The sequence below is a fragment of the Bacillus rossius genome (assembly GCF_032445375.1).
Source record: "Bacillus rossius redtenbacheri isolate Brsri chromosome 4 unlocalized genomic scaffold, Brsri_v3 Brsri_v3_scf4_1, whole genome shotgun sequence".
Classification (NCBI taxonomy): domain Eukaryota; kingdom Metazoa; phylum Arthropoda; class Insecta; order Phasmatodea; family Bacillidae; genus Bacillus; species Bacillus rossius.
Genome location: NW_026962010.1, coordinates 6,511,641 through 6,532,245, shown reverse-complemented (window position 1 = coordinate 6,532,245; position 20,605 = coordinate 6,511,641). Strand labels below are relative to the sequence as shown.

Here is a 20,605-nt window from a genome sequence, read left to right as displayed (position 1 = left end):
ATTATTTAATGTCTGTGGATATCCCAGTCAGGTACGTATCACACACGTGGTGTCTGTGGGGGGCTAGTCTTTACCGTGCGCCCACTGTCCTCTGCCTTGGCTGTGTCGTCTGCATGCTGGTCCTCTGCAGTCCTCTGGTCACGTACTTGCCTCTGGGGTCCCCGGCAGCCACAATGAGTTGCCCCTAGTAGGTCTGCACGGCAGGATAACTCCGCCAGCAAGTCACCTCGGCAGTCTACCGCACCTCTGTCGTCGGTGCGATGCTTGTTCACCCTACGGGGCTCCACTCGCTCGCCGGCCCAGACGAGTTTCTTCATTGTTGCTTATCTTGGTCACTTTGCCCGGTGGTTACTGTACTTGCTGGCTGTACTGACGAGTGGACAACTTGAGGCTCACTCCCTGAAGTCTGTTCAGATGGTCATCTGGTGGTCTCCCTGGTATCTATCTTCTTTTACTTCTGTCCTGGGAACCTACTTCGGCCCCTGCTCACTGATGTCATTTCATTCCGGGAACAATTTCGTGCTCGCAAGTTTCCTAAGAGAATATTCTTTGACTCTTGGTCCGTTCTCCCATTCTGAAACATTGTCTGCTCCACCGCCCGCGTGGCAAGTGCTAAGTTCGCTGGTTTTATCCATGGGAAGGGGCACAACTGGTGTATGCTCTGTTATAATCACAACAGACATTTACAACAAAGTCAGAACTACCATGTTTTATTGCAGAATTATCACACCTGCATAATTGGCGCACTGTTATTTTAGGGCATCTTAATTTGGAAAAAAATAATTCTTGCATAAAAACTGCATGATGTTTTCGGATAAAAATTACCTGGTGTTTTTTTATTTCGAAATTAGATTCCAAACACTTTGTATAGGTAGTAAACATGACCTCGCCAAAGTTTACAGGCTAAAGCACCGTGCAACAGCAATCGGTTTTCAAGTTGATGTCAGGCAATGTGGTAGTTATAATGTAAAAATAACAATACTTACAATTACAGTAAAATTTGTTAAAAATGTATCCACACAGTAAGATTTCCCGTCCAATACGGTCAAATGTTTCTGTCCCTCCATTTTCTCCATAAGATGTACGTGATTTTTCCCCATGTAAGATATTGCCCACAAACGTTTTATCATATATAAAACAAATTATTTTAAAGTTGAAATACATTATTTGCTAGGTTATAACTGCTTGCATATTTAATTAACAGAAATACAAAATACAAAGTCTTTTAAGGACTTTTCAAAAGTTACAACCTTTATCTGTTCGTTGATGCAGTGTAGCGCGTATAAAACTATAGCCAGCGCTAGTTGGCATAATTCATGTTCGGATACGTTGATGCTCGAATAGAGTGCATGCACGTAGTCGAATTTTGATGCTGATAGCTCGCTGATTGTATGCAATGCGTGTGCTGAAGTCTCGTGCCAAGTAAACTAAATTTGATAACCTGTGGTTAGTATGTATTACGTTAGTTCCAGCTCATGTCCGGGTCACAGTTTTCGTTTTTCTATTTTAAGTTGAAAAAATATGTTTTTGTCACATAACTAATTAATAAAATTTGTTTGGATACTTTGGTATACTATGTTTTTTAATTGAACATACATGTTTTGTTTTTATAAAAAAATTATTCGCAATAAAAATGCTTTTTTCGCAAAAAAAATTGTAACCCTACTTTAGAAACTTTATTTTAGCATAAAATGTGCTATGGTTAATGCGATAAAACATGGTATATGTGTGCATGTAGCCCTCATGTCTGTGTTTGTGTGAGCGCGTGTGCAACACAGGGCGCTGCCTACCTGTGCCGCTCCTTCACCTTCTCGCGGAACAGCTGCTTGTCGAACTTGTCTTCCTCCTGAAGAACCTCCTTGGCCCGGGCCACGTCGATGCCCGAGGCTTCCTCCAGCTCATACTCCCTCGCCAGCTGAGACGCCTTCTCCTTGCCCTGCCTCGCCACCGCCTACACACCACCGCCTCTCTGTCACAGCTCACATACATGCTAGAAGCAGGTCATGTTATTATCTTTTGTTTATTTTATTAAACTCAAAATATCTTCCACACAAACTAGAATTGAAATTTACATCGATCAAAGATCAAACACTGAGCCAGCGCTCGAACAACAACCTCTCGGCACGGTGCTCGGACAATGACTGTTATTAAAGCCTTCCTTTCCTTTGTGCGGGCAGTGTCCTGGGCTAACTGACTTAATTCTCAGCCAATCACGGTGCCTGGCAACAGAACCTTCCCCGAAATTCTTACTTCTGTTCCCACGACGCAGTGATTTTGTCTCTTTCTCCCACTCCCGTGACCGTGACTCACACGCCTGGCGTGTGAAACAAAGCCTCGGTCGTGGAAAAAACTGTAGGAGAATCACGTCAGCATGCCTTGGAATAATATATTCATGAATTTTAAAAATAAAAACAATAAACCCGGTGAATTACGTTCGCAATAACTTCTGAAAAGAAATACTTTACATCTAACCTGAAATATGACCAAAAATTATAACAAACAATTATTGCTGGATTGCATGAGGAAGGCTGTAATCTGGCTTGTTTCAAGCTCACATGCTCCCTGACTCATTACAAACACAAACACAACAGACACAAGAAACAAGAAAGGATGACACACACTTTAAGTAAATGGATTTAGAATGAGTACCAAGAGAAAATTTTGGACAAAAAAAAAGACATCTTTCAAAAAAATACCATAGAACTGGAAGGTGTTTTGATGTGGATCGTAATTATAGCCAACAAATACAAACACTAAGTTCACTGGTTACTGAGTTGCTATTTTATTCTAGATATTATTCTTGTTTTGGTAGTCGCAGGCAGAAAACACAACACAAATAATAGTGCACAGCCATTCTTCAAACAGGAAAGAATACTTCATCTTGGTATAGTTTACCTTTCCTTCCTCATTAAACTCAATCCGACGATTAGGCAGGATTTTCTTTCTGAGAATCTTCTTTGCAACAGCGACTTTAGTGAGGGGCTTGGCTTTCTTCTTGCCTGTGGCTGGTGGCTCGGGTTCTGCCGAGTCGACAGCTTCCTCCAGCTCATGGTCTGTCCTCTTGACGCACAACACGTCTGCGTCACTGTCGCTGTCCGCGGCTGTAACAATGCATCGTGCAAGCTCTTCAGAACTATTTTAAGGTGTAAAATAGTGCTATTTGAGCAGTTTTCGGTACTTCACTTTAAATATTCTAATGGTAAAAATATTAATTTTTTAATAAAATTGTTTGAGTGATGAAGTAAGAAATTAATTAAAGATATTTTAATCAATCCAAGTGCCTTGTCCACGTCCACTCAAAATCATAAATTATGCTCGAAGATCGACAATACCAATAAAAAGGGTTGGGTTTCGGCAGAACTGACCTATTCCTGGAAACAATTAGCTTTAGCTTGAAGAGTTACGTGACACCATGTCATTGTCTCAATTATATACACACACAGCGAACCTTACACTTTTGGAAGCCTAGTCACCACCTGCTTATAATTACCGCGCTGGTTAAATACAGTAGGTGTAAGATATTTGAAAGCTTGGGACACTAGTGACAAGCTACAACCACACTACTTGCTGTGTACTGACATGCAGGACAATCACATGCATTTTTAAATTAAATATTTCTCTGATTTAATTTTAATGAACCAATATGACTAAATCAACAAAAAAAAAAAGACCTGATGGGGAGTGAACAGAAATAGGTAACAGCTCAGACCTCTCAATTAACTTATTGGTTCTACTGTTACATAAACACAAACACTTAAGAGACATTTTTTCTGGGAGCCAAAAATACTGCTTGATTCCCTTAACTGTTACTATAGATGAAAATTAAATGAAATAAAGTCTCGTGAAAACATTTACTGATTTTACCTGTTTTTATTCTACCTTACCAAAAATTCACAGAGTACATTGGCAGACATCTTCTGACCATGAAAAGACATATACACGACGAAAGTAAAACTTGCAGCACAAATCACTTCATTTGCTCCAACCAAATACATCATAACTTGAAAAATAAAAGATTCAATGCACAATGTTATTTATGATGACAACACTTACAATTCTGCGGTTGCTTACAAACTCACAACATGAATCCTCTCAGACCTATGCTGCTGCCTGTGGTCAAATGTCTCTAACTAACAAGGTTCAAAATGAATGTTTGACAGCACCGTCCGGATACAGGCGTTAAATTCTCTACAACTCACATTGCATTTTAAATCGTAGAGCCACTGAAGAACGTGACGTCACAGGCCAACATTTTTTTTTTTTTCTGAGACCCCCGAGGAACCATTCATATGTGAGTGGCCCTGAGGGTCCTTGGCAATTTGCTTTGGTGTAGCAAACCAGACGTCGTACCTCCTGCCTAAAGTAGACTAAAAGCACAGGGAAAAAAAGCTACTTCCCTAAAAAATATATACATAAATACATAAATAGGGAATTCCCTGAAAAAGCTATCTTCCTACTGATTCAAAAGATTTTTCTTACTACTACTACTACGGGATTTCCAGGCTTGAAGTCATTTTCACGGCTCTGGGCTATCCTTCTTGTCTCCAACACAGGATGAGATAACATTTACCATTGTACATTGCGTACATGCCTTTCTTTCTTTCACTGAAAAAGCTGCCTAATGTTCTAGAAGAAAAGTTCATTGATGTTAAATATAAATTACTATATTAACACAATATTAATAAAAAATAATCACAGGAAAACTAGTTCCATGTGCCCTAAAAATTAGTCACTAGATTGAAAACAAAAGAAAAAGTACCTAAATGGCTTTCTAGATTAAACTACTGGAAAAAAAAAAAACTATTAAAATTGAGCATCATGACCTTCAACTAAATAATTAGTTGATTTACTGCATTAGTGAATGAAAAAAAAAACCTTATTATGCCTTAAAAAATACTCTGAAAAATTGTTAAGTGCAGAGGAGTAGTAGGAAAATGTGATGGTGTGTGGAGTCTGCCACCATACTGTTCGACCTTGATTGCGGCAATCATCGTAGATGACACTGACCTCTTACAGCCAACACATTCAAGCACTCCTGAACGTTGTGCATCCCGTTTGAGTGACTGTGGTGCAATGCGTATGTGTAATGTAGCCCGTATTTGTTCTGAACGCTGCAGGATGCAACTGTTTTTTAATTAACTTTAATGTATTTCTTACTTTTCCCTTTATTTACACTTTCCCGCTTTTTACACTTTTTGACTTTGTCCCCATGAAAAGTGCAAATAAGGGGTTTTGCTGTATACCATTTTGTAGAGAATTTAAATGGCTGCAATATGTTCAATACACAAGGTACACAAAATGTTAATGTTTTAGAGTTATTAAAAAATATATATATATGTACCTAAAATTCAAGATGACTGCAGGTTCCTGACACCCCCCACCAAAGGAACATTTAGAAACATAAGAGGAAAAAACTTTTGGATTTTTTGTTTTCCTCACCCCCATTTTTCACCTCCACTGACTGGGCTAACCTGCTGTAAACAAGTCGCCGTCCTCCAGTGCCTTCTTCTTCACGTCGGGCGCCTCTGCTATCTGCTCGCCTGAGCTCTCCGACTCGTCACCGGCGACGGCTCTCTCGGCAGCACTGCTGTGTTTCCTCTGCTGCTGCTGCTGCTTCTGCTTCTCCAGGCTCTGCAGGAAGCGTATCCTCGGGGGCACCACCAGACCCAGCGACCTGTGACCCCGTGACGGTCGCGACATCAACTCTCACAACCACTGGTTTACAAGCAAAACCAAATAAATGAGCATGAGTGCCATTGCATAGTGCATTGTGGTAAAATTGAAACAACTCTAAAACACAAGATGTGATACATAATAAACTGCAAATATAAAAAAAAAAAATGTGCTTCGTGACAAGAGAAATGACTAAAGAAGTACTTTCGTAAAGCTTGATTATGATTAGCACTTAATTAACACTAATAATCAAAGTGCTTTGATTAAAGTGTTTAAAATTAAATGAATGCAATTATTTTAGAAGTTTGTACAGAAAATTTGTGGAACAATCGAGCAGGGCAAAATGATCTTACTCTTTGATGATCAATCAAATTAATTTGTTTATTATTCAGAATAAATTTAGTTTGAATTTTAAAACTAGGAAGTATTGTCCACATCTCAGGCATTCTGAATTACCACAAAGCCTTCAATTGTGTTGTACGTCACATCCTAGGCAGTTGCAACAAGGTCATGATTCTCAATAACACTGTATTAAATATCCTTAATGTGAGAAGGCAATGGGCTAACAAAGTTTATGTTATAGAATTTAGATGAAAAATTAATTTGTGCCAAATATTTCACATTTACGGCACAGTAATTAAGTTAGAGGTGGTCGCAACCCTTTTCGGAAACCATGTTGACTACTCGATAAACTATCGTTTATCTGAAAGTTTTAAAATTTAAATTTATTTTTTTTAAAAATTTTTAGAAAAAACATTAAGTAGTGATATAGGTTGATAGTTATTAAAATCAAGTTTAGAGCCTTTTTTGTGGATAGGTATAACTTTGGCTATTTTCCATTGAAACGGGAAGACGGGTTTTTAAGCTAGTACTGTAAAGTGTGTAAGTGAACAACTCACTTGGCATACGCATCTGTATTCAGGGCATGCACGTTGAACACTTGCTTGTTCCCCATGAGGAACACAGACTTGGCATAGGACACGAACGCCCTCTGCGCCGATGCCTTCAGGTTGGGATCCCGCGCCAGGAACGCCTCCATCTTCCGCACAGGGTTCACCAGCCTGTTTGGGTTGATCCTGGGAGCAAACACACACACACACCCTCCATTACATAACACTACCACTTGTACGTTATACACAGGGTACATTCATTAACACCACCTATCTATGTAGAACAACCATCAAAGTGTCTTAGCTAGGGGTGTTAAAACTATTGTAAAGCACTTTTATTTACAGATTATCTAAAACAGCCAACTAACTGATAAAACATAAAATGTCACATTCTCGCGCCTCAATCACAACTATTATTTTTACCAAAAAATGCACCGTCCCCAACCAAGAACTTAACACTCTTTAATCAAACCATTCCTTACGTAAGCTCAGCTGGATAAGACGCTCACACGGAGCAACCAAACCACTCGGTCCGCAGCGTGAAGAAATACAAAGATTCTTTACAAAAAAAATTTTAATTCGTGGTGATCCGTTGAATGTCAATATCATTTCCACCCAAAAAGAATCTTATCTGTTTTCTTTTCTCCAAAATGTCTCCAAGCTATCTTTTATATTCTCGAAAATCTCGTTCGATCTTGTCTGCAGTTCGGCCATCCAATTGTTTCAGTTGAACTAAATTTTTGAGAGCCATTTTCAGCCATTGAAAGGAAACTGTCTCCAACTGTATGATAATTTGCACTTTGCAAAATGTCAAACAAAGCCTTTACGATTTTGTACTTGACAGGTGATTTTTCCAAAGCAGTCTCACCTGAACAGCAATATCTCCTTTTGAGACAGGTTCTTTGTATTTCTTATCGCATCTCGAGTAGCGTAACCAAGATTGATCTGTTTTAAGTGAATTAAATTCTTCTTATCGCAAATATTGATTTTTGTGATTGTTTCTTTGTCAAGAATCTCTCGTTTGACGAACTTGCACATAATTATCCTCAAAAGATTGGTCATATGCGTGTATAAGAAATGAACCATGGGCTGGTCTTTCAGGCATAAAGCCAGGTAAGGTTCCATCTCAGCAGCAAGTGATTTGAAAAACACTAATTTCGTACAGATAATGTTGTTGTCTAGATTATGAACAACCGTAGCATACAAATCCAATTTTGGCTCCTTTTTTATGTTCCACCAAATTGGGCAATATGTTTTGAGCATGTTAAACAACTCCACAACATTTTCAAGCCAACGAACAGCACAGAACTTCTTCGGAAACTCGCAAGATTTCGAGAACGAAATATAATCCACCCAAAGTGCTGGTACATTCTTGAATAGATTGTATGTCGCTCTGAGAAAATCAATTAATTATTTTCCATCCACTTGATTGAATGGCAACTTTAAATGCATTATGCAAAGCGTAAACACCAAAACTTCCCATCTCCAACAGCTGTGGATCGTTAGGAGACTCTTGTAAATCTTTTTTCAAATCGCTTAAAAACTGAAGATTCACATTGGGAACATCCATCATTACTTGAATCATTTCTTTTTGTGAGATTAAGTACAGCTAATTCTTGTTTAAAAGCGACAAGAAGATCCGTAGCTCTTGTACGGCCAAGAAATGTTGATCCCAAATACCAACATACTGCAGTATTTTTTTTGCATTGCACCAATAACAAACAATCAAATCCATTTGTTCTTCTTGGGAAACTTTATTCAATGATTCATCGAATGATAATGCAAAGTATTCGCTTTCTGCCACTTTGCTCACAACATTTTCTCTAAACGGTCCCAGTCTATATACGATGATATATTTTAATTTGTTACGCTGAAGCTTCATATCTTGTGGGATTTTGCTGCCAGGAAACATTTTGTGAAATAGCACAGTAGATTGTCAAGCCACCAGGCCCAGGATATTTCAGCTGTGGTAGTACCATCCTTGAGCAACAATGGATTCAAATTCGAAGAGACCACCTTCGACAATGCATGTTCACATACGGTACTTTTGATTCTCTTTGTTATCATCCGGATTTTTAGTAGAGGTGGGACGATACCACACTTTCGATACTCGATTCTGTATTGTTTTTTTAGTTCGATACTTTCGATACTTCGATACTTTCGATACTCCAGGGAAAAATATTTTCCCATTAAGTAACAATTATTACAAATAACGTAAATTAGTTTTAAACTATATAAATTCAATCTATCATACCAGCATTATGTTAGATTAAACTTAAATACATAATGTGTAAATAATTGCATTATATTAATGAAATATATGAATTCATCATTATATAGTATACATAAAATAAAACCACCAGAAATGTAAAATACAGTCAATAATCAAGTAAAGCTGACATGAGAAACAGTGGCCTTACAAAATGTTTGAAGTCCTTTCTTGGAGGGGGGGGGGGGATGGGGGGGGGGGGGGGGGGGAAGTCACCAAGCCTAAATTAGAAATAAAAAAATTAGGCTATTGTAAACAGAAAATCAGAAATTTTTGCTTGTTTGTTTCATTTTACAAACAACTTTATGCAACAGAACAATTTTCAATAAAATTAAACTTGAGAAACGTACAATACAAAACAATCCGATCGTAAGAAAACAATAACAAACAGGTACATTCAGTTCAAAGATTAATGAATGCACAAAATATGAGATCCGTGCCTTGGTAAAGCGCGTGCACCATTTTCATAATCATTGCTAGTTTGCGCCAGTAGTCTCGCTTGGTGCTGGCCATAGATGCTACTAGCGAAGTGCACAGTCTTCCAGATACTATCCATATCTATGGTGCGATAAAGTTATTTTCTTACGTTTGCAAAGGTAATCAATGAACTGTTTTCAAAATAAAAGCATTAATTAAAACGTACTTTATAAGGAGGAATATGTCTAATAAAAATTTGTTTAGTTTAGGACTTTTCCGCTTCGTAAAAACGTATGAAACGGGAAATTAATGATTTTTAAGTGTATGTTCCGGGAAGTAAACCATTGTAAATATAGTAGTACTTTTGGCGGGACCAAAATTAATCGGCGTATGACACGGGAAAATGTATGAAACGGGAACGTATCAGCGAGGTTCTACTGTAGTTGTATTTTGTACGATGGTGACTCAAAACTTAATTCAATACAAATGAACAAGCATTCCGGTATCGAAAAAATGTATCAAACTTACAGTTTCGATACTCGATACTTTGCGATACCGTCAAGTATCGAAGGTATCGAGGTATCGAAGTATCAAAAATCCCATCACTAATTTTTAGTTGAAACATGTTCTCAATTCAATCCTTATATTGAAAAATTATGTTGAACTAGATAACATAATTCTTTAAAGATCAATTATATGAAAATATTAATATTAAAATATACAAATTTAAAAAAAAACCAAATTTGAAAAAGAATTTAAACACTGTAAAGTAAAAAATTAATACATGAAAAGCAAATAAAAAACCTGTTTTTTATTCTAACAGAATTTGTTATGTCTGTGTTAATAGATAAAAAATATACACACTTATCTATAATAATAACTGTGTTGTTGTGTATCACCTAATCAATCAAATGCAAAAGTATAGCTATACAGTACATCAGTTTTTTTAAATTTTCAATGTTTGGCACTGATATAAATTTATTAATTAACAAAAGAATAATAAAAATATTTTTAATAATCCAAAATATTCCATTTCATACTATTACATTTCATATTTTTTTCAAGTCAATCCATTTTTCGTAATTCTTGCAAAAAATAAATTTTGAAAAAGTTCCAGAGAATTTTTTAAATACGCTGACTTTTCCCTGATTATTCTAGGAGAAAAAAATCTCCTGAGTTTCCCCGGTTTTCCCTATGCGTAACAACCATATCATACGAATAGAGAAATCAGTAGTAACTTCCAGAACAGAGATATGAAAAGATGCATAAATATAATATTTTCATTGAAGCTTAACAACTTTGACTTGGGAAAGATTTGATTTGCTGGTAATGTACTCCACTATTTCTTTTTCTTGTACTGATGAATCTAAAGGTGTTGAAACGGAGCTTTGATTCTTTTGAACGCTGGTTTGGCAATGGTTTTCAAGGAAAATAATATGTATTTTTTATACCAACTTTCATTGGGTGTTGTTTTCCATTAGTCAATAATTTGGATTCAGAAATCCTGTTAGTTTTGTACACCGGTAATGCCATCTTCAGCTACATCTGTGGTTTTGTGAGTTGGTCCTGGTGTTGCTGATGTCAAGGGAAATCCGCTGCAGTGCAAGGTCCGCATCCAGTCGCCCAGCGCAGCCTCTGATACAACATTCCTTGCAACTGATTCACCTTTCTTTTGTCCCCTAGAGTTGCTTGTAGATTAACAATTGATTTTTGATTTTCATTTTGCAACTCCAGAACTTCTTTGACTTGGATCATTTCTTTCTTAAGACCTGAGATTTCATTCCTGGAGTCATCCAACAATGTTTCCAGCACTTTTGAGATCGTCGATTTTAGTGCACAGAGTTTTCACTAAATGAATTAGTTCTGTTAATCAGCTGGATTCCATTGACACTAACATAGATTCAGGAGTCATTATATCTTTGGATTTAGCAAACAATTTAAGTGGAGAGTCTTTACTTTTATTCATATTCGCATCTGACACAAGCTCAAACACACGTTGTTCTTGATCTTTGTCTTGGAGCATTGAAAATACCAAGAAATCCTGTTTTTTTTGTCAAATGTAAAATTTATGTTAATGTTTCACAAACTTTAAAGAACGCGCACAACGAAAATTCATTTAGCTGTTTGTCACTCGACGTAAACAGAACACGCCCATCTGCTTCAAACGAGCGGCCGTGACTTGAAATGAGCTGCTGTGACTTGCGAGCACATAAATCAATGATTCAAATTTGTAATCTAGCTGGGAATTGATGTGAGAATCGACACCAGCATAGGAAACATCAGTGAAATGTCTATATTTTGACATCTCTGCCAGAAACATTTTATCGTAACACATGTAAAAATATTACCACATTTTAATTAATGAACAGAATTTATAAAAATTAAAAAAGGGGGGGTTGTCTGTAAATGCTGTTAACGGACGATAATTTTACGTGATAACGTCATAAGAAAACATTGATGAAAAAATGCATACTTTTTAATTTTCAAATATTATTCACAGTTTATTTCAATTATAATTTAAATAATTTGTTTAAATATAATCACGAACAATTAGTTGAAAAGCCCGGTTCTTGCACGCTCAGCTCAGGCGGAATGTGACAATTTTTCGTTTGTGCAGCCGGTGTTAATTGATTTAAAAGACGTTATCACGTTAAAACTTACAAATATTCTATTATAAGATGTTATCACGTCAGAAACATACAGATATTGTAATTTGTAAAGGGTGTGAGAGCAGCACTCGCCTGATCTGGCTGACGGGGATCCTGCGGGCTCGCAGCTCGGCCAGCATGCCCTCCTCCTCGCCAGGCAGCAGCACCAGCAGCGCCTGCCCGCTGCGCGTGTACCGCGCCGTGCGGCCCACGCGGTGGATGTACATCGTGGCGTCCACGGGGCAGTCCAGCTGCACCACCCAGTCCACGCTCGGGAAGTCTGCGGCACGGGGCGTTCCCGACACTCTCCGGCACACTCCGCACTCCCGACCATCCGCGGATAATACGCAAAACAGCCGACAATGGGAAACATCATTTTCAACTTAAAAATCTAAACATTTATGTATGTACAGTAAAAGTTACAATTAACAGTAAAAATTTTTTTTAATGATGCTAACATTTTTTAGTATTTTACCGAATAAATAACATACAATACATTTCAGTAATGAAAACGATAAAAGTGCTCAACCATACGACTAGAAACAAAGCGCGACAGAGACAAAAATAGCAGTGCATGCCAGCCTACTGCGTGAGTTCCGAGAAGGCCTGTGGCGTTTTACTGTTTACTGCATACAATACACTTATCATTTTCAGTACATGGTTAAATTCCGAGGACTTCGTCTTTGTATTGTAACTGATCTTCGTAATCCGGCTTCTTTAATTAATTCAAATTGTTTTCTTTGATCCTCGGAGCTTACATCGGGGACTAGACTGTTTAATTAATTACATAATACACTGCCTGCCCAAGTTTGGTCACCAACAAATTAAGTACCCAAAAACAAGGTTGTACTTGTGTTGTTTGGCATTTTTACAACTATACCTTATTGTATGAGAGGCATGTGGCACTGTGGTGTGTACTGAACCTCAGTACCACAACTCTCGTTCGTCCACGTGTGCACGTGTCACTGCCGACTGGCACTAGGGCGCCAGTAAGAGCCCACTTCACTAACACCTTGTTCTTACAGCATGCCCGACCAGGTGCAGGTGTTGTTGGTAATACCACCACGTCCCCACACGGGGGGCCTCACGCCCAGAGGACAGTGTCTCTGCCAGTCCGCGCCCCTCAGACAATCCTCCTAGTATTCCACACCGAGTAACAACCCACATTACAGCCTTCCCCATGCAATCCAGTAGTAATAATATGTTATAAATTTTTGTCTTACTTCAGGTTAGATGTAACATTTTTCCTTTCAGAAGATATTGTGAACGTAATTCACCGGATTTATTGTTTGTTATTTCTATAATTCATAAGTTTATTTTTCAAGTGATTTTTCTTTTTGCTGGCTTCTTTGTGTGCGAAGGCGTGCTGACGTAATTCTCCTTCGTTATTTCCACTACCGAGGCTTTGTTTCACACGCTAGGCGTTTGAGTGTCGGTCATGGGAATGTGAGAAAGAGACAAAATTGCGGGGTCATGGGAACAAAAGTAAGAATTTCTTAGTAGTTTCTGGAGCCATGCGCCGTGATTGGCTGAGAATTACGTCCGCGAGCTCAGGACACTGCCCGCACAAAGGGAAGGAAGTCTGTATGGTTAGTCATTGTCCGAGCAGTCATTGTTTGAGCACCGGGCCGTGAGGTCGTGGTCGGGTGATGGCTCACCTAATAAAATTAGTAAGAAGAGTCTACATCTTTTCTCTTTTCTGTATGTACATGAAATTTTTTTTTGTTCTGTGGTGCGAAAGAATGTGATTTTTTGTTTTTTGGTGAATAAAAAATAACAGGTAATCCATTAAACACTGCTTACAAAATACTTCGAGACCTGCTACCAACCTGTATGTTCACTCATCACCTAATTTTGAGCTAGCCGGAGGTATTGAGTGGTAACAACCGGATCCCCAACCACATAAGATGAAAAAATTAAATTGTAGTATTTCATTTGAAAATTTTTTAAACAAAAAATAAGAGTAACATAAGTTCATTACATAAATTTACTGTTTATATCTCACATTCACATAAATGACCAAATTTACACCAGATTTGAGACTTCAAATTGGTAATCATTTATCATTTACAAGCAAGACTGAAAATACTTTTTTCATCATTTTATACACACAACTAATAAATTAGTTATTTCACTACTATCTTGCGAATTTGTAGTGGAAACCATTGTGTGTACAATTTTACACATGAAAAATATTTGAAGAAAAAATTTATATTTTAAGAGCTTGAGTGCAATAGTTTAAGTAATTCATTCCTGGAACTGTGATTCCAAAGCACAGAGTGGAATATTACACAACTTTTTTTTATAAGTGTAAAATTATTATGTACATGGTTAAAAGGCTGCTTCTTGGAACAATTTGCTAAGCTTCTGCTTTAAAAGTTAACATTTAATTTTTTACAATGAATTGTGAATGGTCAATTGTACTTGATGCTTACATTGGATTCTGCACAGGGTATTTATTGCTTTATGGAAGAAAATCTTTGAAACCCAATGACAGATAGTTGCTCTTTAGTAACTAACAACATCTTCACTTGTTATATCAGAGTTGTGGGAAATTTGTGGTTTGTAAGTTTTCAATCTCTGTTTGTACACCACATTTTGACGTGATAATGTCCTATAAATCGATGAACGCCGGCTGCACGCACGAAAAAGCATGACCCATTGTCACGTTCCGCCTGAGCCGAGCGTGCAAGAACCGGCCAACCACAGTGCGAGAAAATCTTCTATAATATCAAACAGGTTGAGGCATGCAATTTTTCATCAATGTTTTCTTATGACGTTATCACGTAAAATTATCGTCCGTAAACAGATTTTACAGACAACAACCCCCCCCCCCCCCCCTTTTTTTTTTAGGTGGATTTTCAATAATAGTGCGTTTGATTATTTTGAAATGACAGAATGCACTTTAATATAGAAATGAGGTCGGAGAAGCAGGACACGCACCGAGACCTCGGGCAGCTATGTCCGTGGCGAAGAGCACCACGCGAGACTTGCTGCAGAAGGAGTTGTAGATGCTCATCCGGCGCAGCTGGTGCAGCGTGCCATAGAGCGCCAGCAGCGTCGTGCCGGGACGCAGGCGGCAGAACATCTCGAACAGGAACTTCACCTGCGCACCGACAGCTACCTTCCATCTCTACTCGCACACCAGACACAACAGTACACACGAGCTCGTGCCGAGATGTGCCTCCGTCCCTCCTTCGCTCGCCTCGCCCTGCACCCGCGTGTGGCCTGATTCACCTGGACACTACCCACGCTTGTCTGGCGTTATACTTCATGCCACACCACCCGAGTTTCATCACAACACTTACAAGCCCATTAACAGCCCATCCCTACGACACACCGGTTAGCTGACGTGGCGTGGGGGAACATCCTTCCCTCCCCTCGCCCGACACCAGCTCACACCAGCGCGCACACAGGCCCGTGAACCAAGTTATCCCACGAGACACACATCCCACCCGTCGATCCAAGTGATTCTACAAACATGTGGTGTGCACTGGAAATAATGTGCACACGGCGAGTTATAGAGACTTTGTTCCTGGCCTCGCACACAGTCAATGCCTCGGAAGGCAGCGAGTGAGCTGGCTCAGAGATGCGGGAGAGAGAGGACGTCTGGAGGAAGCGCGGCTGATGCTGTGGCCCAGCCCCTCACGTGACCAGGAGAATTCCTGTGCGCTCTCGTGTACACAGGGAAGGGTTCAGCTAAGCTGTGAACACAGAGACCAACTCTCCTGGTTCTACCCAAGGTACAGCATATCTGGGCCTGGCCGTGATTCCGGCTAACTAGCCCCGGGGAAGCGGTCAGTGGGTGATCCATATGATGATACATCAGTTGCCCTGCTGCGCGACGAAGCAGATGCCAAACGAGGCTGGCAAGTCGAAAACAAGCGTGAAATGTGACCACAAGAACAGATGGCTGACGGCCAGCAGTGCCCCAGGGGTTCGATCAGTACCCTCACCGAGAAGTGGTTCTTCCTGAACCGAGGCTACCACCAACTCCAGAGTACCCGATACTTCCCCGTAGGACCAAATACTGCAACCATCAGTGTTGGCGGTAGCGAAAAACATTATAACTGAAGCTGAATTAATACTGCATCTAAATAAATTGCTCAGTATCAATTTACACAATGTTAAATTACCTCTTTGTAGGCAACAGAAGTTACACAAGCCAACTGATAGACAAGTCCTTCAACTTGAAACTAATAAATGAGTGTAAAGCAGGCACCTGCTTGCAGCTGGCCATGAAGACCAGTATCTTCTGGCTGCGGTGGTTCTTCAGGAAGGACCACAGCACGGACACCTTCTCCTCCAGCGCACACACCACGTAGCTCTGCTCCAGGGTCTCGGGCGTGCTGTGTGCCGAGTGCTCGTGCACGGACACGTAGGCGGGGTCCCTCAGGCTGAGCCTGGCCAGGTCGCGCACCGACCTGCCACACAGGCCCGCCACCCTCCGTGCCATCCACTGCCTTCAACCACTGTCAACTGTAGTGTCACATTATACCTTCAAGAGTGCCTCCCATTTCAGGTCAACATTTTATATTTACAGTGATTACAGATACACCTGTAGAATTTTCCAATTGTTTGACTTCCACGAAATGAAAAAAATATATATATACAGCCCATACTTTTTGCACATTTAGCTGCCAAAGTTACATTTTTTCAACGTTTTTGGGTTGTACAAATAAGGAGAATTTTAATTTATTGAAAAAAATGAAACTTTTTTAGGTTTTAACTGCAATGCCACTGGTTACTTCAGGAAATGGTTTGAATACCTTTCAGAAAAATATTAATTAATTTTAACCTGGCATTTCGAAATTCTCAAATATGTTACGATTTTGACAGCCAAGAAACATGAAACAAGTTTTTTGTTGTTGATTGTTTACTCTGAAAACATGCGTTTTAGCCATTTCAACTCTTCTGAAAATACAGTTTAAAAACTGAATCAGAATTTCAAAAAACCTTTTCGGTACTCAGTGAACTCTTAAATGCTTTTCGTAAACAGGCCCCACTCGGATATCTTAAGTAGTTTTCAAATCGTGTTGTTTTTCCTGAAGCTCTGCGCACCGCGTGTGTGCCCGGGTAGGTGAGGGCCTTAAGGAACATCCCGTGCACGGGGACTCACCTCGTCTGGGTTGCAGAGAACAGGAGGGTCTGGCGTTCGGGAGGCAAGTTCTCTATGATGTTGTTCATGGTGGCTTCGAAGCCCATGTCCAGACACTGGTCAGCCTCGTCCAGCACCAGTATCTGCAACAGGGAAGAGCATCAGCTATCACCGTCGTTTAAAACCTCGTTCAATCCACCTGAGGCTACAAGTGGCACATTTGTGAAGCAGATGCCACAATAGGTTCCTCGATGGGGAACTCAGGGTGCTCCAATGATGACCACCCTTGAAGCACAGTGGTCAAATAGTGATGTGTCGTCCCAGTCCCCTGTTCTCAGCAAATTTACGGGCACCGAGAAATGTAAAAATAATCCCGGCAACACAGAAAGCTTAAGAGGCCACTCCAGTGTTTCAGGGGCACTACGCAACCCGCATTAACCTCATAAGATTCAATGCTATTATAAATTTTGCTTATAAATAATTAACTAATATAGATTTCGAAATGATGCTTGCTAGATGTGTAAGACAACGATGCTCTTATCAAAGCCCCTTTCTTCAAAAACGTGCATAAGTTATGGTTCAAACCTAGACAATACACTTATGCATATCAGTAAAGATTGGTATAAAACCAAAATGTATGCACGTTTTTGAAGAAAGGGGCTTTGATAAGAGCATCGTTGTCTTACATATCAAGCAAGCATCATTTCGAAATCTATATTAGTTGATTAGTTATAAGGAAAATGAAAATAGCATTGAATCTTATGAGGTTAATGCGGGTTGCGTAGTGCCCCTGAAACACTGGAGTGGTCTCTTAACAGCTAAATCTTTCTTCCGTGAAAACACAAGAGACTCCTGGTGCAACCCAGTTGTATTTTGCAGTCAGCAAACAGGCACGCATCTTTATAACTTCACTGTAAGACATGTGAAAGTAAAGGTTCGTAAATCTTTGAAAAATTCTGGCATCAGCACGGTCTCCCTTCCCTTCCTTCGCCCTTTGCCCTCGGCCCTCTGGTGGAAAGACAACGCCGCAAGGTAGTCGGAAAGGAAACAAAAAATAATGCTTTGTGCCGAAATCCTGGCCCTTTCTTTTTACCCCACTTTTCACTAGGATACAGAGAGGATCATTTCAACTTACAGTAGACCTATGGAAAACAACACAGGCTCAACATCTTACGCAGCCCTATTTCACTGTAGCTCAACCAACAAACCATGAGTGTATATCCCCTTTGAACAGACCCCTGTTACATACCTCGTTCATTACAGTACAAACATAACTTGCAATTGCTTTATGTGGCTATTGCTGTATTAGTTTTTTATTTCCTTTTTTTCCTTGGGAACAAATATTTACATTTTCCTGGAGCAATATTAACCAAGCGAACAGAAGTAGTTAGGGAGCGTTCAAGTATTACTAACGAATTTGGGGGAGGGGGGGGGGGGTCTTGTAAAACGTTACGATGCGTTACAGTGGAGACCTACGGGTTACGTCACATTGTTTTTTTTTTTTTTTTTTTTTTTTTTACTCTTCAGAACGGTCGCGTAGAGACAGATTCTTTCACACAATTTTTAAAACATTTTTTTCTCAAAATTTCAAATGGCATGATAACTTAATTTTTTTTTACCATCACAAAATTGCTTCTGCTTGCTTTACAGGATTAGTGAATAATGTTTTTTAACTCCAAACATAAAGCAAAAAAATATATATATATTTATCAACAGCTGTGATAGTTTTTCTCGTCACTCCAGTAAAGTAGTTAAAACAAAAAATACCACTATTCGGATGGCTTCGTTATACTTCAGTTGTCAACGTAGACTCCAATCGCCATATTATAAATTATATAGGTATTGATATTCAAAATACACTGTTTTCTATGTGTGAGATTTTCTCTCATCACAACAGTAATGTTGTGGTAGGAAAGACAATTGGTCTGAAAGGTTAATAAAAAAAACTAGTGAATTAAAATCTCCCAAGTTGGCAACCCTTTTCGTTTATTTTTTACGGGAGATTCCCGATTGAATTGTTCGTATTTTTATTTTGTTCTCCCAAGATGGCAACTCTTTTTGTTTATGTGCTCCAAGCACTCGACCGACTGTATGAAAATTGACAACTACGATGTTTCGGCGGAATATAGAAACCCTGAAGATAGCTTGCAGAATCCAGCAGACCCTAATATGGCGTGGTATAGCGCTCACGTCCGTGAATCGCAATATTTCTTGCAAGTTATTAAATGCGCGGATGAATCCTGCTGTTCCCACTTGAGGAGTGCATTAAAATCTGGCTTTCCTGAAACTTTCCTGCCACCACCCTGCTAAATCCTTCAAACCGCAAACAAGCTCGTGGTACCTAGTCAGATAAACAAAGGATCAGGCAAGTTTTTGCCACTGCTTGTGAGGTTGTCTGTTGATCTGTCGCCTCCTCTAGAAGGGTTTAGCAGATGCCTTACGATTTATTTTGCCCATCAGTACAATCCGACCTAAAGAACCGAGTATGTTCAACCTGTGGGATTTATTTTACACCCCACAAGAGTGTGCAAATGCACAATCGTTACATGCATGGCAAGACTGCCCAAGACCTTCGTGAGTCGAGTACGGCCACAGCGACTTGCTGCAAGAAGGGCAAATGAGCTTCTCTGCATTGTGCGTCGCTGTGAAACATCGTCTGAGGGTGCCGATTGGCTCGACGAAGACGAAGTTGATCCAAGCGGGTTAACAATTCCGGAACCCTCTTCGTCTGCTCTCCGGATGCCAGTAATGAAAGAATCTGAGTGGCTGGCAAACCCATGGACAGAGGAGCAGTAAAACTCCAATTGAATTGTTTTTTTTACAATCTACTTATTTTAATTATGGCTAATTTTATTTTAAATGTTTTTCGTTTTCGTTCGATCGTATTCTTAAACACGATTATATTTTGACAAATATATTTTATTTCAGTTAGTTTTATGTTTGTAATTGCATTGCCAAAGATAAAAATAATTATTAGAAATAAAATTTGTTATTTGATTTTAATAGCTTTATTAGTAGAACGCTAAAATAGGAGAATGCATGAGAAGAACAATGGCGGTTACAGCAAAAAGTGTGTAAGGACAGAGCCAAGTCAGGAAAACGACGTAATTAAATGTATGATTGCTAAATGTATGATTGAGTAGTAAAAATTTATTAGGACAAAAAAAACATTAGAAAGCTCTTGCTTTTAAAAACAAGACTTTTCAAATGTTAATAAATAACATTAACGCGATTAAAACAATAACAAAGGTATTTTAGTGACTTATTCCGGTACGTTACGCCACATAATTGTGACTTTTAGGTAAAAATGGTCACTTGGTGTTACGTAACATTTTATTAGGGGGGGAGGGGGGTGTACAGAAAAACGTTACGGCGTGTTACATGGGGGGAGGGGGGTCAAAAATATCTAAAAATTGCGTTACGTAATACTTGAACGCTCCCTTACTGTGTGTACTGGATAAAGCTGTGCCACAGGACCTGAGCACAGGGCTGCCCCGGCATCTAGCGAGACAGTGAGACAGTGAGACAGCAACCGTGCTAGCCAGGGGCGCCGAACAACACACCGTCTATTAGCACATGCCATGCCTCTGGTGCGAGTGGGAGTTGTGTG

General features: G+C 39.4%; 1 protein-coding gene across 1 annotated transcript in view; it reads right to left on the bottom strand.

Moving 5' to 3' along the window:
- LOC134541502 (probable ATP-dependent RNA helicase DDX10) overlaps positions 1-20,605 on the bottom strand; it is a 35,528-nt gene that overhangs the window by 1,533 nt on the left and 13,390 nt on the right. The window contains exons 5-12 of the mRNA XM_063384996.1: positions 17,017-17,138; positions 16,120-16,321; positions 14,841-15,003; positions 11,991-12,177; positions 6,573-6,749; positions 5,472-5,674; positions 2,896-3,101; positions 1,791-1,951 (exon numbers count right to left, since the gene is read on the bottom strand). Of these exons, the coding sequence (XP_063241066.1) occupies positions 1,791-1,951; positions 2,896-3,101; positions 5,472-5,674; positions 6,573-6,749; positions 11,991-12,177; positions 14,841-15,003; positions 16,120-16,321; positions 17,017-17,138 (1,421 nt within the window). The remainder of the gene's footprint in view (positions 1-1,790; positions 1,952-2,895; positions 3,102-5,471; positions 5,675-6,572; positions 6,750-11,990; positions 12,178-14,840; positions 15,004-16,119; positions 16,322-17,016; positions 17,139-20,605) is intronic.